The following is a 27,650-nucleotide window of genomic DNA, read 5'->3' on the forward strand; positions in this document are numbered from 1 at the left end:
AGTTAATGTCCATGGGCTCAACCCGATGGGGACACTCAGCGCTTACATGGCCAGGCTCCTGACACCGCCAGTAGACTATCGGAGCCAGGTTCGCCGTGGGTACATCCCGGGCGTGTTTTATAGGCTCAAATCTACGGGCCTGGGGTGGAGATTTTTGGGGGTTTTCCGACCCCCCCCCCCTCCCGACAGAACTCTCCTTTAGATTCCTGGTAGCTTCATAGCGTTCCACTAGGTCCACCATCTCAAAGGCGATGAGACACCTGACCGATCCAGTGCTGGAGAGGTTATGGCAAAGCCCTCCAGAACATATTGGCTAACAGACAATCCAGCATAGCAGTGGGACTCAGCACGTCAGGCTGTAGCCATTTTTGCAAGAGGTGAAGTAAGTTATAATACTGCGGTCTTGCAGGCTCAGCCGGGTTGAACCCCCACTGATGCACCCGCTGGGCCTGGACCAACACATTCACCCCCAGTCTTGCCAGAATCTCACCCTTGACTTTCTGGTAGTCGGCCGCTTGATCGTCTGGCTGGCAAGTCAAAATACACCCGCTGGGAATCGGATGCCAGGAATGGAGCGACGACCTTAGCTCACTGGTCAGGGGGTAGCTTTTCCCTGATGGCCACTTTCTCGTACATCGCCAGGTAGGTTTTGATGTCGTGGGGGTCAACTTAGGAATTGCGGCACGGAATGCTTTCTGGGCATCCGATTCGGACGCTCAGGGTTGCTCCTGCTGTCTTCAAAGCCATCACATGTTTTAGCAGCAACTTGTTAGTCTCCTGCTGCTGCTTATTAGCCTTGCGTTGCTGCAGATTAGCCTCCATGAGGGCCTTCACAACAGCCTCCATTTTGTCGTGGGGCACTGGTTGTAATACAGCTGGTTTAATGTATGACATACAACTGTGCCTGAAAAATGCAGAAACCAAAAATATCAGCCTTCACGGCAGCCTCACTGCTCTTGCCCACATCCTCCACCAATTGTGGGGTTTCGCTCTGGTAGACAGGATTAGCAGACGCAGTATAGAGGCAACAACAAGTTCTTTGGATCAAACAGTTCAGTGTTTTATTCACACTTTAGGCACGTGACAAAACAAGCAGTCATAAACAAGCAAAAAGTCACCTTGCGGTGTTGGTGGTAATTCACACCATGCGGCAATTTTGCCTCAAAGAGTCCTTGCTGATAGCAGCACCAACCTATTTTCCTACCAAACAGGTAGCAAGCCTTCATCCAGACACAAGGCTCCTAGATCCCAACACAGAGACCTTGCTTCTGAGCCCAGCTGCCTATTTAAGGACAGCCAGGTGCTGCCAAAACCCTGACTGGCACTTAAAATCCAGTCTGGTATTTGACCTCACCTGACTGTAAATCAGCCCAGCAGCACATGCTGGGAGGAAAATACCTGTTTTCCCAGACCAAACCTCTCGCTGTGTCACTATATATTTATATATATATATTTGTGTAAAAATGCCGTATAATACACAGTTCTCATACCTCATGATGTTTGTATATCTCCGTCGCTCTTCCATTGGAACCTTTCTGCAGGATCCATCCGACACCACAACGGGGAGGTGAAATGTAGACTATTAGATATATAAAGATGAAGAAAATTAAGCAAAAGTTACATATTAGAACATCAAACATAAAAGTCACAAAATTATGCAGACCGTGCATTTGTGACGTGGACGACGAGATGGTCAGACACTGTGTCCATACATCCCAAGCCTTGTCCACAAAGGTGCAGTCCAGACTTCAGTGGTCTACAGGTGGCACAAAGACCTCGAAGCCCATAACGACCTCCATCCATAGGACAAGTCCAATGCAAACCCTGACGTATAAAATCACAAATGCAAATCTGTCCTGAGTAAGTCCTGCTTCCATGCTGGGCTTCTCTCCTCCCCTTAGAAGCTCTTAGATATTTCCACAAAACCCCTTCACATCTGCCAGGGAAGGCAGGACATCCCCGTCCCACATCTGGGCTGGATCCGTGTTACTGGGAGGCTGCGATTAGAGGGATACTTGTCATGGCATGAAGTGATTCTCTTTTCCTTCATCTCTGTCTCAGCAAGGTGAGAGGGAAGGGGGAGTGGTGCGAAGAAGACAATCCTAAGGGGTGAGGGGGATTTGGACATATAGGTGATGAGATGGGGGGGGGAGGGGGGGGGGGTCTGAGGAGACTAGAAATAGATGAGAACTTTGCTTTATAATCATAGGATGCAGCAATGCAGGTTAAAATGTCATCCTACCGTATATATATGTCTGTGTGTGAATGCATTTTTGCAAGACTCAAACTTCCAAGCTGGGATATGGTGGAGAGTTGTTTGTCAGATTCCTCACGCTGGAGAGCTGGTGGTCACCAATGATTTTCCTTCCTGGCTTCTACTCCGGTGATCTGAAACACATGAACCTCCAAGACTACAACTCTCAGCGTAACCAGACAGCCGAGGTCATGCCGTGAGTGGTAGTTTTGCATCACCTGTAGAGCCAGAGGTTGAAGACCACCGTCCTGTTCGGAAACGTTTATTATGTTTGGTCAGATGTCTAATGGCGTGAGACAGATGTAGCAGTGCTGAGTTTGTCTTCTGTAGGGTCTTGTTCTTTCTCATGGTGCATTTTGACAATGCAGTCCTCAAAGAGTTAAAAGCCACGTCCAGCTCTGCTGCCTCCGTATGTGTAAGGCTTGTAATTTTCATGACTGCATCCACAATTTAGCATGGAATGGGTAATTTTTCCCTCCATTTGTCAGTGTCCTCCGGCACAGACGTGCTACACGGCAGCTGTAGATCATGTTAGATGTTCTGGTCTGCAGCGTGTGTCGGAGTGATTAAAATCGGTGCTGTTCCCAGGAGATGGGAGCGTTACCAGCTGCAGTCACGCTGAGAAATACTGAGCTTTCTCTGACGATTGGCCAAGATATTTTAATAGGAGTCGGCGTTAAAAAAAATAAGTAAAAAAAAAAAAAAGATTCATATAATATATACTTGTGACTTGCTGATTGCCAGTAAAACTAGAGCTAGGTGGCGACTTTTTCCATGCAGTGTCGAATTCCCTGCAATGATCACATTGTAGGTGTCTTAAAGGGCATCTGTCAGCAGGTTTGTACCTATGAACCTGCAATGTGCGCTTGGCAGCTGAAGACATCCGTGTTGGTCTCATGTTCATATGTGCCCGCATTGCTGAGAAAAATGATATCTTAATATATGCAAATGAGCCTCTAGGAGCAACGGGGGCGTTGCCGTTACACCTCAAGACTTTTTCTGCAACTGCCACTCCCCCTGCACTTTGATTGACAGGGCTAAGCAGTGTAAGCATCATCACACTTGACCCTATTAATCAAAGTGCAGAGGGCATGGCAGTTGCAGAGAGAGCTGAGCCTCTAGGTGCAATGGCAGCGCCCCCGTTGCTCCTAGAGGCTCATTTGCATATAATAAAACTTCATTTTTCTCAGCAATGCGGGCACATATGAACATGGGACCAACACAGATGCCTTCAGCTGCCAAGCGCGCATGTAACAGATCAGCCAGTGTCATAGATACAAATCTGCTGACAGATGCCCTTTAATGTGTTTTTCTACCCATGTATACCAATGTTTGTATTAAAATAGATCTAACATTCTATATTTTTTTACCTTGAGAGCTCAATTTTTCTGATACAAACCTCCAAATCCTGTATAGACATAGACTTGAATAACCACATTCTGGTTGCCTTTAGTCACCACTAGAGGGCACTTAGGAGCTTACCGAATACAGTTTATACTAATGACTCAATTATAATACAGTATGCATTAAGCTCCCCCTAGTGGTGGCTACATATCTTTCTTCTCTTAGTCAACATGGTCAGTCAGAGGTTAGCGCTATTTTCTTGCCAGGTGTCGGACCCCCGCCAGTCTGATATTGATGACCTATCCTGAGAATAGGTCATCAATATCTAAGTACCTGAAAACCTATTGTCTTTGAGATGACACAGTGCGTGCTGTGTAGCCCCTTCCTGACCACATAGACCCTGGTGTAACGCTCTCATACGACTTAAGTACAACCAGTTGTGCGTGGGTCTCACATATTAAGCAAATATAAACCACATTTCCAGTTGTCTCTTGTACAGACATTCCTTAAAGGGGTTGTCCCACAAATAATATTCTGCACCTGGATCTGAATACATGTATCATTGCCTGTAATTAATAATGTATTATTGCTACTGAGTTATCCCATGAAATCTAGCTGTATAGCGCCACCTGCTGCTTGCTCTTTTTCTAATTTGTCTGTCCTGAGATGAAAGCACATGCTCTGTTTCACCGTTAAACTACTACTGACTGCAGCTGACGGAACACCCTCCCCTGAAAAAGGACACGCCCCGTAAACCACCAGCAAATCTAGCAAAGCAATTGCAGCAATGAATGAGGAGATATCTAGACCCATGTGAGGTACAGGGATGGTTCCAGCTTTGATAGAAAGAGGTTCTCATGCACTAGATTATGTATAATTTTCATCATAGGACCACCCCTTGAAGATGCAAAGTTGCATGTGCTGTTATAGGTAATTCTACATAAATGCGGTTTACATTGAAGGTAATGGAGGAAAAGGGAATTTATTGCAGGCAACCAAGATGCACGCAGTCATGCCTACCACAGTTTAGGATATGCCGTCATCTTGTATATTAACCTCGAAGGCAAAGAGGCATGCCATACATACAGAAGTATGATGGACATGAAGAAAAGGGGTGCTTGAGGTTGAGTGACTAAAGGACTCTTTGTATCTTCAGAATGGCTGACTGAGAGGCAGGGGCACTTACTTTACTTCTCAGTTATCAGCGATAGTACTGGCAAACACCTTCAGGGATGGCAAGGACACTCAAACAAATCCCTCCTATGGAAATGTATGGGTGCCGCTCCAAGGACAGTATGTACACACTTCCTATTTTGACTTCTGAAAGATATACAAGGCATTCCAAGCATATAATGAAAGTTTAAAGCATACCTGAGTTTTCAAAAACTTTTGCATAATGGCTGTTCTTCTTTGCACAATGATAACTATGAAGGAGGGAGCAGGTCTTTATTAGGCTTCCCTAATGTTTTTTTTTCAGCCATAGTATTATCTGTTTTAGCTGCACAGCTAGATGCATTTCTCTCAGAAGCAGGGGGCGTCTCGCTTCTGTGGAATCTGCCAGCACTGTACTTCTTTGATGTGCTTTCCCAAGCCAGGAGGCTCCTATTATGTTCAGAAGCAGTATAGGAGCAGTTCTTTCATCAGGGTCAGCTAGCTCTGACACGCCCCCACTTCCTGCCGGACCGTATTTTTAGTCTCTATTATTAGGGACAGTTCTTGCCTGACAGCTGGCAGTGGACTGTAAATTAGGTGGAGTGAGACCCCTAGTGGTAGTGGCCATGACTTTACGGCTTCTTTTCAGGTGGATGCAGGCAGATTTTTTAAATGAAGTGATTCAGAAATTTGCTAGTTACCCCATTCTCTATTAAATTAAATTAAATTGTGTGAAAGTACTAAGACTCTTTAAGCAGGTCATCTGTTTCCTCCCAACCTGTTTTCCCCTTCCCACTTTTTCAAGGGATACTCAGTAGTGTCCCTTGATATAGCTAGAAGAGCTTAGTACGCCCAATGTAGTCTTATTTTGATTTTATTGTAATGCACAAACTCGGGATTCCTCGTATTAATGAGCTTCTCGCTGCCCCCTCTGCTGATTGCCAGCTTTCTTCCTATGTACAGAATCATTTTTAGGAAGGCAGGGGGGAAACACAGCTTATGAATATCTGGACTCCAGCAATGGCTGCTGAGGGCGCGGCAGTTGCAGAGAGAGCAGAGCCTCTAGGTGTAATGGCAACGCCCCCGTTGCTCCTAGAGGCTCATTTGCACATATTAAACATCATTTTTCTCAGCAATGCGGTCACATATGAACATGGGACCAACACAGATGTCTTCAGCTGCCAAGTGCACATGTAACAGGTCAGCCGGTGTCATAGGTACAAAACTGCTGACAGATGCCCTTCAAACAAAAGTAAGTGACCCTGCTTTTGAATCAGGTTCTCTGTCACCCTCAGTTCAAATCTGGTGATAGATTCCCTTTAAAGACTATGTACACCTCAAAGGCAATTTTTATTTATGATTGTATTTTACTCATTTTTGGCAAAAAATCATATTTTCAATTGGTCTTTATTTAAAATATTGAGCCATTCTGTCACAAAAGATTAACAATTTTTTTAACTGTGTGACTGGTACTTTTTACTTTTATTTTGTGCCAGTCCTCTAATAACTCTTGGGGGAGATTTATCAAACTGGTGTAAAGTAGAACTGGCTTAGCTGCCCATAGCAACCAATCAGATTCCACCTTTCATTTTCCAAAAGAGCTGTGGAAAATGAAAGGTGGAATCTGATTGGTTGCTATGGGCAACTAAGCAAGTTCTTCTTTACACTAGTTTAATAAATCTCCCCCCTTATTTCTAAACTACTAAGAGGTGATAAACGCTAAAGGTGGATTTAGGCTACTTTCACACTTGCGGCAGTGTGATCCGGCGGGCAGTTCCGTCGTCGGAACTGGCCGCCGGATCCGCCGATCTGCCGCTGACTGAAAGCATTTGTGAGACGGATCCGGATGCGTCTCACAAATGCATTGCAAGGACGGATCCGTCTCTCCGCTTGTCATGCGGACAGACGGATCCGTCTTGTACATTTTTTCACATTTTTGCCGATCTGCGCATGCTGGAACGACGGATCCGGCATTCCGGTATTCTGAATGCCGGATCCGGCGCTAATACATTCCTATATGAAAAAATGCCGGATCCGGCGTTCAGGCATGTATTCAGTTTTTTGGGCCGGAGAGAAAACCGTAGCATGCTGCGGTTTTCTCTTTTGCCTGATCAGTCAAAACGACTGAACTGAAGACATCCTGATGCAAACTGAACGGATTACTCTCCATTCAGAATGCAAGGGGATATGCCTGATCAGTTATTTTCCGGTACAGAGCTCCTGTGACGGAACTCTATGCCGGAAAAGAAAAACGCAAGTGTGAAAGTACCCTTAGATACACCAATAATCGTCCAGATTATCGGGAACGACCACGGTCGTTCGCAATCATCTGGCCGTCTAAATGTGCTGTGATCAACCGATGAACGAACTAAACACTCGTTCATCAGGTGATCCTGTCGCTCATGCAGGCAGCACCGATCATGGCTTCTGAGCAGCAGATCATGCTGTCTAAACAGAGATCTACTATTCAGAAGCCATGATTCTGTATGAGGATGAGGGATCATTATAGTGATCCCCTGTACTCATACAGTGAAGTATATCTCTGCATGTAAATGCTCGGTCTCCTTCACTGACCGAGCAGCTGACTGTCGGGAAGGAACGTTTCCTTCCCAACAATCAGCCGCTAAGTCGGCCTGTCTAAATCCACCTTTATTGAAGCCACATTCTTATCAGTAAGATAAGAACTGAGCTATAATGATTGTTTATAATGTCAGAGAGCAGAGATAAGGAGCGCGTCATCTCCCCAACTGACGGAAAAGAGAGAAAATCCAGAGGCTGCTACTAGAGCATCTCAGCTCTGTACAGAAAAAAGGGCTCCATATTTTTAATAAAGATCAATTCAAAAAAAGATTTTTAGCGTAAAATGAGTATAATGCAATAATAAAAAAAAATTGGCCCCAAAGGTTTACATAGCCTTTAAGCCTAAGACAAAGCTAAATGGAATTGTAGTTTGGTTATGAATTATACATCCCTTCCCAAACATCATTAATTTAAAAAGACCTTTGTATCCATAAACCCGCATTCCAAGCTTGATATTCACCAGGGCATTCTGGCACTCATGTATGGAAGATACCATTGGGACAATGCCGCAGAGCACATTTCCGCTTTAATAGGAGGAAGCAAAGCTGCTCAGATGTATTTATACGTGTAATCCAACCGTTTACAATCTATCACTCATATGGTTTTAGTATCCTTTGGCTGAAGTGAAGTTCATGTTCTTGTTCTTAGTCCATAAATACAACTTGTTCCTGGAATATATATATAAAAAATCACAGCGTGAAAACACGGTGTGCAAGACATGCTGAAATGAGCCTAGAGCCTCAAGAAGGTCATACTTCATTGTCATGCAGAAATATAATAAAAAAAAGAATAATAAATTATGACCACTGTTGTATTCCAATGTGTGGCCCATTAAAAACCGATCGGGTCATAATATTCTTTCTAATCACAAGAGTTTGTCTTAGAAAAGCCATTTTATACCCCCAATTAAGTCATTATGAGTCCCCATTCTTTAACCAGAGTGTTTGAGCAACTACCAAGAGCGTCTCTCTTTCTGGAAGACCCAGCTTTACCATCTGCTACCAGGACAATCCATCCATTTCACTCAGCATGATGTAATGCTCCACTTGGCCTGTGGGGGTGCTGTAGGAGAACTGAGCCACTTACTGGCTGATCTCACCACAAGTGGAAAACCTCTTTCAGAATTGGAAATCTTGCACCATGTAGAAGATGGCAAGATGAAGGAGCTCATTTATTAGATGGGTATCAGTTTTTGGGAGGATAAATCGAGGAAAAACAGAAGAAATTGGCCTGGGGAGCAATGTAAATGGAAGGAATCATGATTGTACCCTCGGGTAAAACCATGATGGTTTGTTTCCTCACCAAAAGTGGATGCTTTGCAATATTGTCCATCATGGTCCTTAACCTCTTAACCATATTTATATTATGAGCAATGGTTGAGGATCACACAAGAGACACATTTCTCTACAGTAGCGCTACGGGTAGCTCTAGGGGTACAGCCACATGGTCAGGTTTCCTGATGCAGATTTGGAAGCCAAAACCAGGAGTGAATAAAAAAAAGAGAAGTTGTATCTGTCCTTTATACTTTCTCACCCTTTATTTTGGGTTCCAAACCTGGGAACTCCAGAAATCCTCCCACTGTTTCCGATCCAGCCATTCCAAGATAGGAGGGGCGGGCATGTGTCTTTCTTCCCGTTTCTTGTAGGAGAGAAGGGCAACATGATCCATTGATTCATACTGAGCTACTGGGAATGCCTAGGGAAGGGTTATAGGGTAAGGCTTAGCTGGACTTTTTCTTCTCATGGGCTTCTTGATAGCTTCATGGCTGATGTAGGTCTTTGTTATTTATATGGGTGGTCCTGGTGCAAAAGGCGAGACGCTTAAGTGGTCATCCTGACTGCTATTAGCTTTATACACAATTTATTCAGATGCTTGGGCCTTGGGTTGATATTTAGGCTTCCAGTTAATAGAACAATATCATATTTTCATCACTATTTAATAGGTAGAGTCGGTAGGCCGCAGTGCCCGAGGGTTCTGACTGTAAGCGGCATGCTGGAAAGATTGCTATCCGTTTTCGACCTCCTTAGCTTGCCCGTTTTTATCTCCTCTGTCATTGTGATTACAGTCCAGTGACACAAACGTGCCAACATTTGCCTGGGTTTGTATATTTTCCACGTCATTAAGAGGCCCCAGTATGAGAAGGAAGCCACCAGCGCCGCTCACACACTGAGTCTGTCAAACAGAGGAGAAATACTAAGCATTATGTGAGGCGCTGGCCAACTTTTTTCTTTGGTACGTGAACTTTTGCAAGACAAAAAAAAACACTTGGATTAGCGAGGCAGCTGGGAGTATTCAGCGTAAGCCTCGGTCATAGCAGGGTTAGAGACAAGTGGATAGACGGCAACTGCACCAGGGAGACAGATGCAGAAGTTTTGCTTCTCTGCAGACCCTTTCGGCATCAATTATGCACATTAGATTAATGCAAACCATGAATCCATCAGCCAGATCATTAAAACCGCCTACAGGTGGAGTGAATAACACGAATGATTAATATCTCGTGATAATGTCAAGAGGTGGGATGTGTTAGCCAACAAGTGAAAGTCAGTCCTCGAAGTTGACGTTTTAGAAACTAGAAAAATGAGCAAGTGTAAGGATCTAAATGACTTTGACAAATGACTGGATGACCGGATCAGTGTCATTAAAATAGCAGGTCTTGTTGGGTGTTCCCAGCAAGGAGTGGTTAGTAGCTACCAAAAGTTGTCGAAGGAAAGTCAACTGGTGAACCAGCAGTAGGATCATAGGTGCTCAAGGTTCATTGATGTGCGTCTGATCCACCTCACCACTTGGATCTGATGTTTTGGTGCCTGATACCACAAGATGCCTTCAGTGGACTTATGGAGTCCATGCCTTGACAGATCAGAGCTGTTTTGGCTAGTTTTAACGTTATGGTATATCAGGTGGACTCTGGTACAGAGAAACAACTTAAGGCTTCTAGACAAAATCTGTGAGAGGACCCACCTACCATGTACCATGTAAGGGCTTTTAGGGTCCCTCAAATAAAAATCCCAGATACTACTAGTGTCTCTGCATATTATGGTTCGGCACAATGGTTGTATGGAGCAGTAATTTAGCATTGATAGTAGGACCTCCAAATGTCTCTGATTTTATACGGAGGCATATAGTAACGTTTTAATGTCTCTTGATATGAAATATAGTAGAAATAAAATGTAATCCATGTTCTAAGGGATGCCATATTTTAGAGGTCTTCTACCCTCGAAGCATTCCATAATAATTGAGCACACAGAGTGCCTAAGGTGCCATAGGTGCGCCGTGTGCCTCCAAGGATGATCCCCTGATCATGTTCCCCTGATTGTAAGGCCCTGCAGAATATGTTGGCGCTATTTAAATAAGGATGACTCTGCTGTGTCTATGAGGCCTTACTCCATAAGTTCAAGAGAACCTGAACATGGTGCATGGTATAGAGCAGGAAGAGCTGAGCAGAATGATATATAGTTCAATCAGTCTGCTCAGCTCCTCCTGCTCTATAAAATGCAGCCTGCGGATAGGATGGCATGTGGGACATGTCAGGTTCCCTTTAACCACTTCAGCCCCGCTAGGTGAAACCCCCTTCATGACCAGGCCACTTTTTACACTTCGGCACTACACTCCTTTCACCGTTTATCGCTCGGTCATGCAACTTACCACCCAAATGAATTTTACCTCCTTTTCTTCTCACTAATGGAGCTTTCATTTGGTGGTATTTTATTGCTGCTGACATTTTTACTTTTTTTGTTATTAATCAAAATGTAACGATTTTTTTGCAAAAAAATGACATTTTTCACTTTCAGCTGTGAAATTTTGCAAAAAAAACGACATCCATATATAAATTTTTCGCTAAATTTATTGTTCTACATGTCTTTGATAAAAAAAAAATGTTTGGGCAAAAAAAAAATTGTTTGGGTAAAAGTTATAGCATTTACAAACTATGGTACAAAAATGTGAATTTCCGCTTTTTGAAACGGCTCTGACTTTCTGAGCACCTGTCATGTTTCCTGAGGTTCTACAATGCCCAAACAGTATAACTACCCCACAAATGACCCCATTTCGGAAAGTAGACACCCTAAGGTATTCGCTGATGGGCATAGTGAGTTCATAGAACTTTTTATTTTTTGTCACAAGTTAGCGGAAAATGATGATGATTTTTTTTTTTTTTTTTTTTCTTACAAAGTCTCATATTCCACTAACTTGCGACAAAAAATAAAAAATTCTAGGAACTCACCATGCCCCTCACAGAATACCTTGGGGTGTCTTCTTTCCAAAATGGGGTCACTTGTGGCGTAGTTATACTGCCCTGGCAATTTAGGGGCCCAAATGTGTGAGAAGAACTTTGCAATCAAAATGTGTAAGAAATGACCGGTGAAATCCGAAAGGTGCACTTTGGAATATGCGCCCCTTTGCCCACCTTGGCATCAAAAAAGTGTCACACATCTGGTATCGCCGTACTCAGGAGAAGTTGGGGAATGTGTTTTGGGGTGTCATTTTACATATACCCATGCTGGGTGAGAAAAATATCTTGGTCAAATGCCAACTTTGTATAAAAAAATGGGAAAAGTTGTCGTTTGCCAAGATATTTCTCTCACCCAGCATGGGTATATGTAAAATGACACCCCAAAACACATTCCCCAACTTCTCCTGAGTACGGCGATACCAGATGTGTCACACTTTTTTGCTGCCAAGGTGGGCAAAGGGGCACATATTCCAAAGTGCACCTTTCGGATTTTGCAGGGCATTTTTTACACATTTTGATTGCAAGGTACTTCTCACACATTTGGGCCCCTAAATTGCCAGGGCAGTATAACTACGCCACAAGTGACCCCATTTTGGAAAGAAGACACCCTAAGGTATTCCGTGAGGGGCACTGCGAGTTCCTAGAATTTTTTATTTTTTGTCACAAGTTAGCAGAAAATGATGATTTTTTTTTTTTCTCTTTTTTCCTTACAAAGTCTCATATTCCACTAACTTGCGACAAAAAATAAAAAATTCTAGGAACTCGCCATGCCCCTCACGGAATACCTTGGGGTGTCTTCTTTCCAAAATGGGGTCACTTGTGGCGTAGTTATACTGCCCTGGCAATTTAGGGGCCCATATGTGTGAGAAGTACTTTGCAATCAAAATCTGTAAAAAATGACCGGTGAAATCCGAAAGGTGCACTTTGGAATATGCGCCCCTTTGCCCACCTTGGCATCAAAAAAGTGTGACACATCTGGTATCGCCGTACTCAGGAGAAGTTGGGGAATGTGTTTTGGGGTGTCATTTTACATATACCCATGCTGGGTGAGAGAAATATGTTGGCAAAAGACAACTTTTCCCATTTTTTTTATACAAAGTTGGCATTTGACCAAGATATTTATCTCACCCAGCATGGGTATATGTAAAATGACACCCAAAAACACATTCCCCAACTTATCCTGAGTACAGCGATACCAGATCTGTCACACTTTTTTGCAGCCTAGATGCGCAAAGGGGCCCAAATTCCTTTTAGGAGGGCATTTTTAGACATTTGGATCCCAGACTTCTTCTCACGCTTTAGGGCCCCTAAAAAGCCAGGGCAGTATAAATACCCCACATGTGACCCCACTTTGGAAAGAAGACACCCCAAGGTATCCAATGAGGGGCCTGGCAAGTTCAAAGAATTTTTTTTTTTTTCGCATAAGTTAGCGGAAATTGATTTTTTTTTGTTTTTTCTCACAAAGTCTCACTTTCCGCTAACTTAGGACAAAAATTTCAATCTTTCATGGACTCAATATGCCCCTCAGCAAATACCTTGGGGTGTCTTCTTTCCAAAATGGGGTCAGTTGTGGGGTGTTTGTACTGCCCTGGCATTTGAGGGTCTCCGCAATCATTACATGTATGGCCAGCATTAGGAGTTTCTGCTATTCTCCTTATATTGAGCATACAGGTAATGAGATTTTTTTTTCCGTTCAGCCTCTGGGCTGAAAGAAAAAAATGAACGGCACAGATTTCTTCATTCGCATCGATCAATGTGGATGAAAAAATCTCTGCCAAAAAAAAAAAAATGGAGGGGAAAGGCGTCTGCCAGGACATAGGAGCTCCGCCCTACATCCATACCCACTTAGCTCGTATGCCCTGGCAAACCCGATTTCTCCATTCGCATCAATCGATGTGGATGAATAAATCATTGCCGGGATTTTTTTTTTTATATATATATATACATACAAAGTGCTTGCCAAAGCATAGGAACGCCGCCTCCTCCTCAGCTCGTATGCCTCGGCAAACGTATCTGTCACTGCAGAGGAGAAAATCCCATCTTGCAGCGCCGCATACACCGACTTGCGTGTAATCTGACAGCAGCGCAATGCTTCTGTCAGAATGCACATGGGTGCTGCAGCTAGTAGATCGGTTGGTCCACCTGGAAGGTAAAAAGACAAAAAAAAAAAAAAGAAAAAAACAGGCCACAACGCAATAATTTTATTAACTTTGGAACAGAACATGTAACTTTAACTTTTGGAACTAAACATTAACCTGTTTGCTTACCTGTTTTTTTTTTTTGTTTTTTTTTTTGTTTTTTTACCTTTATAGAACAAACCTCTCCTTCCCCATGGGTCAATGTGCAAAGCGCAAATCGCCCAAAGATGTGGCGAAGTGCGTTATGCACTTTGTCCCATGTGAAAGGAGACGTTTGCAGCAGCAGTGAGTGAATGGGCCCTAATAGCCCTGTGTGCCTGTCCTGGTGAGATGATCCCTATGCTAATAGTGTACCTGTGAGTGGTACTTCCGGAAACACTCTCCAAAGCATAGGGCAGGGTGGTCCGGACAGTCAGGACAGAAATAGCGGGTGTCACGCCTTATTCCACTCAGGGCCGGCCTTTGGGGTGTGCGGGCTGTGCGGCCGCACAGGGCGCCATAGCAACAGGGGCGCCGGGCGGCCGACAGCCCGCAATGTAATATGGGCAGGCGAGGCGGCACTTATGTTTTCCCACGGGGCGGGCGGGCCCCCGCCCCCTCCCCCTCCCCTGTATTCAGCAGGGGGCGCACGTTGCGGTTTTAAAAAAAAAAAACTTCGGGCGGCGGGCGGCGCCCCTCATTCTGCGCCGCCTGAGTGGCTGAGGCTCTGCCTGCGCCTGCTGTGTGCTGTTAGTGTAGCGTGGCCGAGCTCTGTTCGATCCGCGGTACAGGAGCTTTTGTTTCCTGTACCCGGCCGGACTGACAGGAAGTGCTCACTTAGTGTGCACTTCCTGTCAGTCCGGCCGGGTACAGGAAACAAATGCTCCTGTACCGCGGATCAAACAGAGCTCGGCCACGCTACACTAGAGGTGGAAAAGAGAGTGGGAGGGGGGAGGAAATAATGAGAGTGATGGGGGGGGGGGGGGAGGAAATAATGAGAGTGTCGGGGAGAAATAATGAGAGTGATGGGGGGGGGGGAGAAATAATGAGAGTGATGGGGGGGGGGGGGGAGAAATAATGAGAGTGATGGGGGGGGGGGAGAAATAATGAGAGTGATGGGGGGGGGGGAGAAATAATGAGAGTGATGGGGGGGGGGGGAGAAATAATGAGAGTGATGGGGGGGGGGGGAGAAATAATGAGAGTGATGGGGGGGGGGGAGAAATAATGAGAGTGATGGGGGGGGGGAGAAATAATGAGAGTGATGGGGGGGGGAGAAATAATGAGAGTGATGGGGGGGGGGGGGAGAAATAATGAGAGTGATGGGGGGGGGGGGAGAAATAATGAGAGTGATGGGGGGGGGAGAAATAATGAGAGTGATGGCGGGGGGGGGAAATAATGAGAGTGATTGGGGGGGGAATAATGAGAGTGATGGCGGGGGGGGGGGGAAATAATGAGAGTGATTGGGGGGGGGGAATAATGAGAGTGACAATGGAGTCTCCAGAGCCAGACTGCAGCCAGAGTCCAGATCATCTTATTGTCCTGGTGGTAAGTAGACAATGCAATATGTTTATTATTTAATTGTTTAGTTATTAATACTACATTGGAAACTAATTTTCTCAGCTGGACACCGGCCGACATGCGCTGGGGGCCTCACCAGCGGTTAGGGTAGGGAAAAAGCACTGGCCCGTACGTACATTTTTCCCTTCCCTAACCGCTGGTGAGGCTCCCGGTGCATGCGCAGTGTCGGCCGGTGTTCAGCTGAAAACATCCATCCGATCACTGCGAATTGGCCCATAGTTTTTCCCTACCCTAACCGCCGGCGAGGCTCCTGGCGCATGCGCTGCTGTGAAATTTCCCTAACCTGTCGTTGTGCGCCTGCGCGATGCTGCACACCTCCTCACGTCATGTCCGGTGCGACCGGAAGTGACGAGGGTAGGGAAATCTCACGAACTAGGGAAGTATAACATTACACCGGCCTTTGGGGTGTAAGGGCTGGTAACTACTTGGTTGGATAGTCAGCCAGCCTATGCCATGATGCCAGCAACAAGCATTTTTTTTTTTTTTTTTTTTTGGGGGGGGGGGGGGGGGCGCGCCACAAGGTTAGCTCGCACAGGGCGCCTGAACACCTAAGGCCGGCCCTGATTCCACTCCTGCTACAGACACGACATCTTTTTCGGGGTGACGGTTGGGTTGAGGTACCAGGAACGACATTGGGGAAATGTCGCTCGTGTAGACGGCTAACTACACTGGTGGTTGGGGCCACGGAACCTCCTGGATACAGGAGGTTCTCAATGATCTCTTCCTGAAATTTGAGGAAGGATCCAGTTCTCCCAGCCTTACTGTAGAGAACAAAACTATTGTACAGAGCCAATTGAATTAAATATACAGACACCTTCTTATACCAGCGTCTGGTGCGTCGGGAAAGTAAATACGGAGACAACATCTGGTCATTGAAGTCGACCCCTCCCATGTGGAGGTTATAGTCGTGGACTGAGAGGGGCTTTTCAATGACACGGGTTGCTCGCTCAATTTGTATTGTCGTGTCTGCGTGAATGGAGGAGAGCATGTAAACGTCACGCTTGTCTCTCCATTTCACCGCGAGCAGTTCTTCGTTACACAGTGCGGCCCTCTGCCCCCTTGCAAGACGGGTGGTAACGAGCCGTTGGGGGAAGCCCGCGCGACTAGTTCGCGCGGTACCACAGGCGCCAATCCGTTCTAGAAACAAATGCCTAAAGAGGGCCACACTTGTGTAAAAATTGTCCACATAAAGATGGTACCCCTTGCCGAATAAGGGTGACACCAAGTCCCAAACTGTCTTCCCACTGCTCCCCAGGTAGTCAGGGCAACCGACCGGCTCCAGGGTCTGATCTTTTCCCTCATAGACCCGAAATTTGTGGGTATAGCCTGTGGCCCTTTCACAGAGCTTATACAATTTGACCCCATACCGGGCGCGCTTGCTTGGGATGTATTGCTTGAAGCCAAGGCGCCCGGTAAAATGTATCAGGGACTCGTCTATGCAGATGTTTTGCTCTGGGGTATAAATATCTGCAAATTTCTGGTTGAAATGGTCTATGAGGGGCCGAATTTTGTGGAGCCGTTCAAAAGCAGGGTGGCCCCTGGGACGGGAGGCGGTGTTGTCACTAAAGTGCAGGAACCGCAGGATGGCCTCAAAACGTGCCCTGGACATGGCAGCAGAGAACATGGGCATGTGATGAATCGGGTTCGTGGACCAATATGACCGCAATTCATGTTTTTTTGTCAGGCCCATGTTGAGGAGGAGGCCCAGAAAAGTTTTAAGTTCGGAAACTTGGACTGGTTTCCACCGGAAAGGCTGGGCATAAAAGCTTCCCGGGTTAGCGGTGATAAATTGTGTGGCATACCTGTTTGTTTCGGCCACAACTATGTCTAAAAGCTCCGCAGTCAAGAACAGCTCAAAAAATCCCAGGGCCGAACCGATCTGAGCCGTCTCAACCCGAACTCCAGACTGGGCAGTGAAAGGGAAAACTACAGGTGCGGCTGAAGTTGGGGACTGCCAATCAGGGTTTGCCAGCACCTCTGGGATTCTAGGGGCTCTACGGGCACGTCTTTGCGGTGGCTGCGACGGGGTCACTACTGCACGTGCCACCGTACCAGCTTCAACTGCCCTTCTGGTGCTCGCTACTTCACCAGGTTGTACGGCAGTGCTGGTACTAGGTCCAGGGAGGGCTGGGCTGCTGGTGTATGCCTCACCACGTAATCCGACAGCACCAGCCCCACTCTGCTGCTCTTGAAGCGGATCCTGCGCAACCTGCGGTCTAGCGACACGGGGCCGGGTACGCCTGGTGCTATCAGGGACCTCAGCCTCCTCGTCCGAACTTTGGGTCAGAGAGCCACTGCTTTCTACAGGTTCGTATTCTGACCCGCTGGATTCATCAGATGAGGGTTCCCACTCCTCATCCGACTGGGTCAGAAGCCTGTAGGCCTCTTCAGAAGAATACCCCCTGTTTGACATGTGGGCAACTAAATTTAGGGGTATTCCCTGAGACTACCCAAGAAAAAAAAAGCAAGCCTGTCTTACAAAGGGGAGGCTAGCGAAGTACCGGAGGCCGCTGCGGTTGATAAAAAATATCAAAACTGATTTTTTTATCGCCGCAGTGCGTGTAAAGTGAATGTGCAGTGATCAAAAAAAAATTTTTTTTTTGTCACTGCGGTGGGGCGGGTGTGGGCGAACGCACGTGTGGGCGACCGATCAGGCCTGATCGGGCAAACACTGCGTTTTGGGTGGAGGGCGAGCTAAAGTGACACTAGTACTATTATAGATCTGACCGTGATCAGTTTTGATCACTTTCAGATACTATAAAAGTACAAATGCTGATTAGCGATACGCTAATCAGCGAATAACGGACTGCGGTGCGGTGGGCTGGGCGCTAACTGATCGCTAACTACCTAACCAAGGGACCTAAACTATACCTAAAACCTAACGGTCAATAACAGTGAAAAAAAAAAGTGACAGTTTGCACTGATCACTTTTTTCTTTTCACTTGTGATTGACAGGGGGTGATCAAAGAGGTGATCAAAGGGTTAATTGGGGTTCAGGGGGGTGATCAGGGGCTATAGTGTAGTGTTGGTGTACTCACTGTGAAGCCTGCTCCTCTGCTGGATCCAACCGACGAAAAGGACCAGCAGAGGAGCAGGCAGCCATATAACAGATCATATTTACAAATATGATCTGCTATCTGGCACTTTGATTGGATTTTTTAAAAATCAGCAACCTGCCAGCCACGATCATTGGCTGGCAGGTTGCTGACGAAATGGTCCTGAAAGAAATGCCGGCGCGAACTGCGCACGCGCGGGCGCATACTCGCGTCATCTCGCGTCTCGCGAGATGACGCGTATATGCGTGACTGTGCGCAGCCCTGCCACCTCCGGAACGCACATGTGCGTTAGGCGGTCCGGAGGTGGTTAAAGGGGTTGTCACGCAAAAAATATTCTGCCGTTTTCAAACCCTGGATCTGAATACTATTGTAATTGCATGTAATTAAAAATGTTGCACAGCCACTGAGTTATTCAATAAAATGTATCTGTATAGCGCCACCTGCTGTTTGTTCTTTTTCTTCTTTATTTGTCCTGCTCACTGTGATGGCCGCACATGCTCAGTTTAATCCTTCAACTGCCTCCTGAGCTGTGATAGGTAGAGAGCTCCAGCAGAATGGACACGCCTCCTGAGTTGTTAAAGCTTTGTTAGAAAGAGACTGTGCTGTACTACAGGATGCCTGATTTTCATTTTTTACATTAATTATGGAATAACCCTTTTAACAATGGCGTTAACCTAGCAAAATCTCTGAACACAACCCTATTCAAGTTTTAGAAAAAAAGAACACAAAACCCTAAATCTAACATTCTGCTTCATTTTCTGCAGTGCAATGCGTCTCTGCCGTGTGACTTTTCTGCTTACGCTCCTGTTGATATTCTCACATGGAGTACAAGGACAAGATGACGAGGAAGAAGAAGAGGAGGAGGAGGAGATGGAGGAGGATGAGCTCTCGGCTTTGGTGACTTCTGCCCCCTTAGAGTGTCCCAAGGACTGTACCTGTACCCAAGAAGGAGTGGTGAACTGTGCAGGCGTGGATCTGAAGGAGTTTCCTGCCAACCTTCCTGAAAATACTAACCACATATCTTTGCAGGTCTGAACTGAGATTTTGGGGGGCATGCTTGTTTAAACTGGATAAAAGGCATAACTGACCCTTGTGTGTGTGTGGCGGGAGGGGAGAAGACACCATATTCCTTGATTTGTTGGAAGCACACCTAGTCATATCTCCAAAATCCACATGCATGGTAGACAAAGGTGAATCTTAAATACTTATAAAGCTGTCAAAAGAACACTTATTCAGCTAATGGCTATCTCTCCCAGCCCCCATCCATATATACAAGTGTATGTGTTTTCAAACCATAGAGGGGACAATGCTGCTGCAAGGTATCTGGAGAACAAAAGGATTAGGGATTGAAATTCAAAGCGCTCCCCTAACATCTTCTGTCAAGGGAGAGTCAGGAGCTCCCCAAACACATTAAATTGTTGGCCGGCCACACCGATAATAACTGCTTAGGCTGACAATAGTCTAATGTGTCTGGGTGCCTTAAGAGACATCCATTAAAAGGGTTTGTCCCACACAAAAAAAAAATCTGCATTTTTCAAACCAGCACCTGGATCTGAACACATTTGTAATTGCATGTAATTAAACATTTTGTTCAATAAAATGTGTCTGTATAGCGCCACCTGCTGTTTGTTTTTTTCCTTATTTTTCTGTCCACTTCACAGAAGTGGTCGCACATGCCCCGTTCCATCTTTCAATTGCCACCAGCCATATCTACTGTGATGGTTACAGGGAGAGAGCTGCAGGAGAAAGGACATCCCCCCAAGCTGTGCTAGTGAGAGCTGCAGCAGAAAGGACATGAATCCCTGAGAAAGGGCACAGCCCCCAGAGCTGTGATTGGAGCAATAAATGGGCAGATCACAGGGCTGGTTCTAGCTTTGATGTGTTTTTTTTTTTTTTTTTTTTACCTTAATCATGGGATAACCCCTTTAAAGGCATTGTATGAGAACTATAACCCCCATCCATATGAAATATTAGAACATAAGAACATCATGGGGGCGGGGGGGATTGTTACCTAATATAAACATAATAAATACAATTGTTACATTTACATGAGTTAACCAGTCTACCTGAATTGACAGAACAACAGGATAGAGGAAATTCCTGCAGAAGATCTGATCAGACTTTACCAACTGGAAACCCTGAACTTACAGAACAATCGTCTTACCTCAAGAGGTGAGAATGGTGACACATAGACCTAACTAGAGGCCCATCGGGAAGCTCCTGGGGCCCTATGTACCATGCGTCACGTCTAATACTGGTGGATGGGCCTGCTTCTAAAATATATGAAATTAAAGTTTCCACAGCTCATGGAAATGTTCTCCTCTTCTTTTCTTCTTAGGACTCCCAGATGATCTCTTCAAGCAGTTAGAGAATCTTGGTTATCTATACTTGGCAAATAATAAGGTAAAGCTGTCTTCTCTGCTGATAACACTTCTCTTAATCCACCACATTTCACTGGATTCAACGTAATCTTCATTCAAAAAAATCTAGCAACGTTGCATTATTCATAATGTACTGATTCTGCACTCCAGAGCTGCATTCACAATTCTGCTGGTTACTGGAAAGTCAATAGGTTTGCCTCTTGCAACTTAGCTGAACTCCTCTAAGGCTGGCCATACACTTTATGTAACTGTCTGCCGAAAGTTATTCCTACTGACCCCATACACATGCACTCTTGGCTTGGCTGAGCATGCATGTGTTCTCAGAAGGGAAAGGAGAGTAAACCACTGCCAGATGCCTCTAGCAGTGGCTTATCTTCCTTGAGATCAAAAGGATTGGGCGTGTTGAAATCCAACCTGCCCGACATGGAGCCCCGACATACACTTTAGATAGCTGGCTGATCCTGCCAAAATGCATGGGTTCAACCAACATTCGTGTCCATGGCCACTTTAATGGGGTAGTGCAAGAATGGGGGGGTTCCCAACTCCCCACTTGGCTGGACTTGTATAAGAAAGCTTACTTTTTGTGGTACACTCCCTGGTGTAAAGATCACACTTACCACAAGTCAAATCACCAGTGTGCAGACAGTGAATCAACAAGGAATGCTTCTAGGAGTTCAGCTCTGAAGTCTTCCAAATTGTTAATGCACCTGTGGGCCAAAGTACCAGCTATAATTCATAAAATGAATATATTTATGAAGCGATAAATCCTCAAATGGTATGTAAAGGTCTCCTTTTATTTTTTTAATCCCCTCTATTAAGAACGTTGTCCTACGCCAACTTTTGCGTTGTCCTTACGCCATTTTTTTTTTAATATAATCTCCATCCATGTTCATTACACTGTTTGATAGTTTCCAGACCCAAGAAACGTATTTTTTTAATAGGATTTTCTCCTTCTGAGCTTTTTGGAAAGAGTTAGTAATAAGAGCTAAAATAATAAGACTTTCTGGAGAGTCTGGAGCTCAACATGTCCTAGAGCAGGCGACGAGAGGAGGAGCTGAAACTGTCCCTGGGTTGACGTTTGTAGGAAGTAAAAATGCTGGGCTGACGTCCACGAGAGCTGGCAGGGTGTCCACTTTTTGTACATGGCTTTAACCCTGTGAAAATACTGTGTGAGTCCAGTCCAGGTCTGGCACCAGCAATGTTGGAAGCCTGGAGGAAACAATGAGCAAACATGTGAATGTGACGGCCCAGAATCACCAGCGCTCATGGAACAACACTACAGTAGGAACTTTAACTTACTAACCTACTTGGGTCATGTCTTGGCTTTGTCCGTGGATATTTAGACGGATTTCATATTTCCCTAGCCAAGCAAATGAAAAGCACAAGCATTTTGGTTCCTCTAACGTTTTCCATCAGCAGAGCAAAACTTGCAACGAGCGTTGGAGCAGAATGGAAAGATGTTGAGCGATAACGCCAAAAGATAGATGTGGAATTATCCGTGTTAAAGGGGGTTTTCAGATTTTATGTATCTTTCGTTGCACAATAAAAGGCTATGCAACTAACAGACGGATATATAAAAGGCAAGCTGTGCTGCTGATGATCAATTGGCTGAAGCGGTCACTTGGTGTAACCACTGCAGCCTATTAGCGGAAGACATGTATAGTGCTAACTGTAACTACTCAGGCTTCTCAGCCTGCGTCTTATCTCCCTGTATAGACTATTCTAATAAATATGGTGTTTATATAGAAACATTATTTAGTGGAACCAACTGTCTAAAAGAATAAATGTTTACTGCTCATAGTCAGTCACCAAACACAGCACAGCTTTCCTTTTACAGGAGAAGTTAAAGGGGTTGTCTGGGTTCAGAGCTGACCCGGACATATCCCTATTTTCACCCAGGCAGCCCCCCTGCTAAATCGCACAGGGCAATGGAATTTTTAGGAGTTCCGGTGACGAACCGGGCTTTCCATGGGGCTGCCAGGAAGCCTGGTGACGTCACCGACACTGATGGGCGGGCTTTAGCGCTGCCCTAGCCAGTAAAACGGCTAGGGCAGTGCTAAAACCCGCCCATCAGAGCCGGTGACGTCACCGAACACACTGCAGGGCGGAAGCCTCCGCCCGGCAGTGTGTTATGATAAACAAAAGAGCCCGTGCCCTGCGCGATCTAGCGCGGGGCAAGGGAGCGCATCGGAGCATGAGATGCTAGCTCCGATGCTAACATCAGGGGGGCTGCCTGGGTGAAAATAAGGGTATGTCCGGGTTCAGCTCTGAACCCTGACAACCCCTTTAAGTAAATGGTTACTGTGAGCAACAAAAAATGTTTTTTTTTTGTTTTAGTTTTCAAACAGGAGTCCACTACTCAATACCCCTCTTCCCCCTGTAATCCTCCTCTGTAGGAAGAGGCGTATTGAGTAGTGGACTCTGCCAGCACGAGTAGAAAGTTGGTTGCCTTGCGCCCGCTTCTTTAACTAGTGAGTCATGAGTTGGGGGGTTTATTACTATCTGGAGATCTATGGGTGGACACAGTCAGTATAATAGATATAATGGGAGCAAGAATAAAAAAATAAAAAAAATAATGTGTGAAGCAATATGTAGAAGTCTGCATCTGCCCTGGGAGGATTATTGTCCATTGCATTTTTTGCATAATGGGCATACAGGGAGCAGAGTGATGCATTAATGGCATACCCAGGGGACAGTGATAGCATACCAAGGGGCAACGTGGTGGCATCCGGGTGCAGACTGGTGGCATATTAGGAGAAAGAGTTTTCTAGAGCCCATTGTATTTTTTCACACAACGGGCTTTATTGTCAGTCAAATATCTAATATACCTGTGTTTCAGTTTCTAACCATTTTTAAGCATTTGGTGTCAGCTAAACTCCCATTCTGATTGCTTCCACCTGACACTGGTGTAAAGTTTCCATACAGTTGGGTGGTTTATCATGTATTCTAGTAGCCTATAAGAGTGTATTCACGCGGTCAGGTAGTGTGCTACGTGGTCAAAAACTGTACCACTAAACAGCACACGTTGTACCGCAAATTGTTGCAGTTTTGCAATGGGATCTTTGGACACATGGGGCCAGATTTATCATTAGCTCAGGTCAGAATAATGGAGTGAAAAAGTCTAAAAAAAAAATGCGCAAACGCTAAAACTGCGCACAAATTTGCGACTTTTTTCTGCTCTGCACTATGCTCGCCAGTTTTCTGAAAGTGGGCGTGTTTTCTAATGTAAATTAATCTCTAGACAGATTTACTATTGGGACTATTTAAAAAGTCACAAAAAAGTCGCAATTTCACTCCAGTGAGGACCATGCTTATCTTATGAGACTTTTAATAGAACATGCGACTTTTTCATAAAAAAAACGTGCAACTTTTTCATAAAAACGTGCGACTTTTGTAAAGCTGCTTACTGACGGATAAACTGCTACCATCAAACCACATTTATTACAGTCCTAAAGGGCCGATCTGACTTGGCTAAAACTGACTTTAGCCATATGTGAAAGTGGAGTGAGCTGTCATCCATGATAAATCTGGCCCATGGTATGTACTGTACAAGCAGAATAAATGTCAATGTGTCTCACCTGTACAAGTTGTCATGGTAGAATTTTGGTACGATCCCTAAACAAGGGATCTGACCATGTTTTCTGCAGTGCTCCAAATCTTAAAATCTTCAAAGAATGAGAAGACATGACTTATGGTGATAGTTGAGTCTTCCAACTCCAAATGGCAGAAGACTCTCTCTTTATTAGCAAAGCCCTGGGTGTCACCCTTACTAGTGTTGAGTGCGAATATTCGAATAGCAAATTTTTATCGAGAATATCGCCACTTCGAGAATTTGCGAATATTTAGAATATAGTGCTATATATTCTTTATATCAAATATTCAGCATCTGAACACATTATTCCTCTCTGCTTTTTGCTTGTGGGCCAATGAGAAGGAAGCAATGTCAAGTTCACAACAATACTTAGCGCACCAATCAGTAATCTGTAGTCAGACCTGCTAAAACGTGAAGTTGCACGTAGTGCGAAAAAATATTCTAATCACTGCCGATTAGAGCAATCGCAAATATATTGGCGCACTTGACTCTATCTGCATATAAAGCTATTGTAATGTTCTGCCGTGCCAACCACTATCTCCAGTCTCAGGAGAAACTCATAAAACTTCTAGCAGCTTGAAAAATTTAGCCAAAGTGACCCACGCCTGTATTTCGTTACGAATCCGCATTACGCGATTTTTACATTGTCGATTTTTCGCATTCAATAAAATAATCTCGAATTCGCAAACATATGACGAATATTCTACAAAATATTTGCGAAATATTGCAAATTCAAATATAGCCCCTGCCGCTCATCACTAACCCTTACAACCTAAAAATACAAATGAGCCGATAGGTATGTGACATGTGGTTTAGCAAAGCGTCTGGACCCAATTAGGATACTCCAGGCAGGAAAACCAGCAGAGGAATTCCTAGTCTAGATACATGACGCCAACTCTGTAGCCATCTAGCTTTTATACCAAATATTTTACCCTCGGTATATCCAAGAATTAATTATGCTTAAAATAATCCTACTATATCAAAGTCATGTAGCCACAACTGTATCCTAAAAACAGAAGTATTGTGTGTCTTTTCCACCAAAAATTCCCAAGTCACTCAAGCTCACCCTGATGCACCGCCACCCGAGAGGAACGCCCATTGGTCAGCTGCCCTCCCGAAACATATAAATGCACAAATAAGATTTGGCAGGGTGATGAATGTCCTTAAAGAGACCAGTCCTGTATGGAGACTTATTGGCAATGCTCCATGGGAAATGACTATGCAAAGAGGTATCCCCCATGAAAGAGAACCATCTTACCATCGTCATCTCTTGGAAGTGTTTCCCTATGAGTCAAGATCTGACTTTGCAACGAACCTTGGCGTTTGACAAGGGAATATAGCTAGGCAAGATATCCATCCGTAGACCGCTGTCTTGGGGGTGCTTGCCCCTTACCAGTAGGGAGTAGGATTCTAGTTGGCTCAGTGTGATGCCTTGGTTCTCTTCCTTGGGAGATACCTCTTTCCATAGTTTCTAGTGATGAGCGGCAGGGGCAATATTTGAATTCGCAATATTTCACAAATATTTTGTAAAATATTTGTCATATATTCGTTATTTCGCGATTATATTCTTGATTGCGAAAATCGGCAATGTATTATTCGCATAATGCACGCGAAATACCGGCGTGGGGTAGGCAACTTTTCTATTGGTTGCTAGGGATGTTGCTAAGCTGTGGCAAAGCCTTCTCATTGGCCCACAAGCTAGAAGAAGGGAGGGATGATCATCTGATATGTACTGTTAAAAAAAATATATATTAGTCATTACAAATATATAGCACTATATTCTAAATATTCGCAAATTCTCGAAGTGCCGATATTCGCGAAAAAAATTTGCTTTTCGAATATTCACGCTCAACACTATTAGTTTTCCATGGAGCATTGCACATAAGTCTCTATACCATGAAGTACTTCCAGTAAGGCCTCAAGCACACGACTGTATGTTTTTTGCGGTCAGCAAAAAACGGATCCGCAAAAAAATACGAATGCCATCCGTGTGCATTACGTATGCTGCGGAACGGAACAGCAGGCCCCTAATAGAACAGTTCTATCTTTGTCCGTAATGCGGAACAATAATAGGACATGTTCTTTACTTTTGCGGAACGGAAGTACGGAAACCGGATCTTGACCCATAGGAGGCCACTTCCTTGGGATACCTCTTTGAATATAGGATTAGGCACTTCAATTATTTTCTGACTAGGAACGTTCCCCATGTGCGGGAAGTTCCATCATAGAAGATAGACCAATATGGAGTAGGGCCAGCTCTCTTCTCACTTCTTGTAAAAGCGTTATATGGTTGCTGTTGCTCAGTCTTTGTACGGAGTCTAAACCTGGCGCTGAATACCCATAATACAGTTTCATGACATTTGGAGCTCCAGGTGTCCAGGTCCTTGCCAATGTTCTGATGGCTTCTAATCAAACCGGTCAAGGTTTCCAGACTCTGTTCCTACTACTCCCAAGGCCAGCTGTGTGTTTCCGGCCTACTAGTAAATTTCATGCATATCATTCATATCTACAATCAAGCTCGTGATTATTGGCAAGTCATATTTCCGTAGATAGGAATTTGTTGAGCAACCAAATTGTGTTCGTGGAGGACATAGAATAAAACTACCATAAGTCTATCTGCAGGTTATTGTAGTGACTCTTCTCTGTGTTAATATTTAATATATTATTATTAATATTTTATACTAAACATAGAAGTAAAGCGGTGGTCAGAGGTTTTGGTATGGATGATCTATACTCAGGATAGGTCATCAATATCTGATCGGCAAGGGTCGGCTCCTGGTACACCCACCGATCAGCTGTCTGAAGTGGCCTCCTCACAGCATACCAAGCACAGCGCCGTACAGTGTGTTGTAAATCGAACCAGGAAGAAGCAGGCTTGAGAGGTGCAGGTTACCATCCGACTTCTTTATTGCGCATGTGACGCATTTTAAGGTATTGCCGTCCCCTTCATCTGATGCCCTGGTATCGCAGCTCAGGCTAGGCTGCACCTAGGCAATGGGAACATGACGTCACTGGCCTAGGAAGAGGCCGCAGCGCTCAGCGGAGCTCTTTAACCTTCACATACTGCTGATCAACGAGGGTGCCCGGAATCAGACCCCCACCTATCAGATATTGGCCATCAGTATGAAAATCTTGGACAACACCGTTAATCTACATAATAGGATAAGTAAGTAAGAGGCGGACTGGCCATAGACCCTACAGCAGTGTTTCCCAACCAGTGTGCCTCCAGCTGTTGCAAAACTACAACTCCCAGCATGCCCGGACAGCCTTTGGCTGTGTGGGCATGCTGGGAGTTGTAGTTTTGCAACAGCTGGAGGCACACTGGTTGGGAAACACTGCCCTACAGGGTAACTACCCGGTGGGCCAAT

The 27,650-nt window shown here is 45.0% G+C and overlaps 1 protein-coding gene and 1 long non-coding RNA gene across 2 annotated transcripts in view; one reads left to right on the forward strand and one right to left on the reverse strand.

Moving 5' to 3' along the window:
• Nucleotides 1-1,487: 1,487 nt before the first annotated feature.
• Nucleotides 1,488-1,842, reverse strand: LOC122943360. The gene is made up of 2 exons (XR_006390859.1): nucleotides 1,664-1,842; nucleotides 1,488-1,579 (listed from the first exon to the last, which is right to left on the reverse strand). It is a non-coding gene; the product is annotated as an uncharacterized LOC122943360 (long non-coding RNA).
• A 77-nt stretch (nucleotides 1,843-1,919) lies between these two features.
• Nucleotides 1,920-27,650, forward strand: part of PODN (podocan) — a 54,587-nt gene continuing 28,856 nt past the window's right edge. Inside the window, exons 1-4 of the mRNA XM_044301029.1 lie at nucleotides 1,920-2,065; nucleotides 19,074-19,338; nucleotides 20,388-20,481; nucleotides 20,648-20,712. Of these exons, the coding sequence (XP_044156964.1) occupies nucleotides 19,078-19,338; nucleotides 20,388-20,481; nucleotides 20,648-20,712 (420 nt within the window). The 5' untranslated portion in view covers nucleotides 1,920-2,065; nucleotides 19,074-19,077. The remainder of the gene's footprint in view (nucleotides 2,066-19,073; nucleotides 19,339-20,387; nucleotides 20,482-20,647; nucleotides 20,713-27,650) is intronic.

This window comes from Bufo gargarizans, chromosome 7 (genome assembly GCF_014858855.1).
Source record: "Bufo gargarizans isolate SCDJY-AF-19 chromosome 7, ASM1485885v1, whole genome shotgun sequence".
In the NCBI taxonomy this organism is placed as follows: Eukaryota; Metazoa; Chordata; class Amphibia; order Anura; family Bufonidae; genus Bufo; species Bufo gargarizans.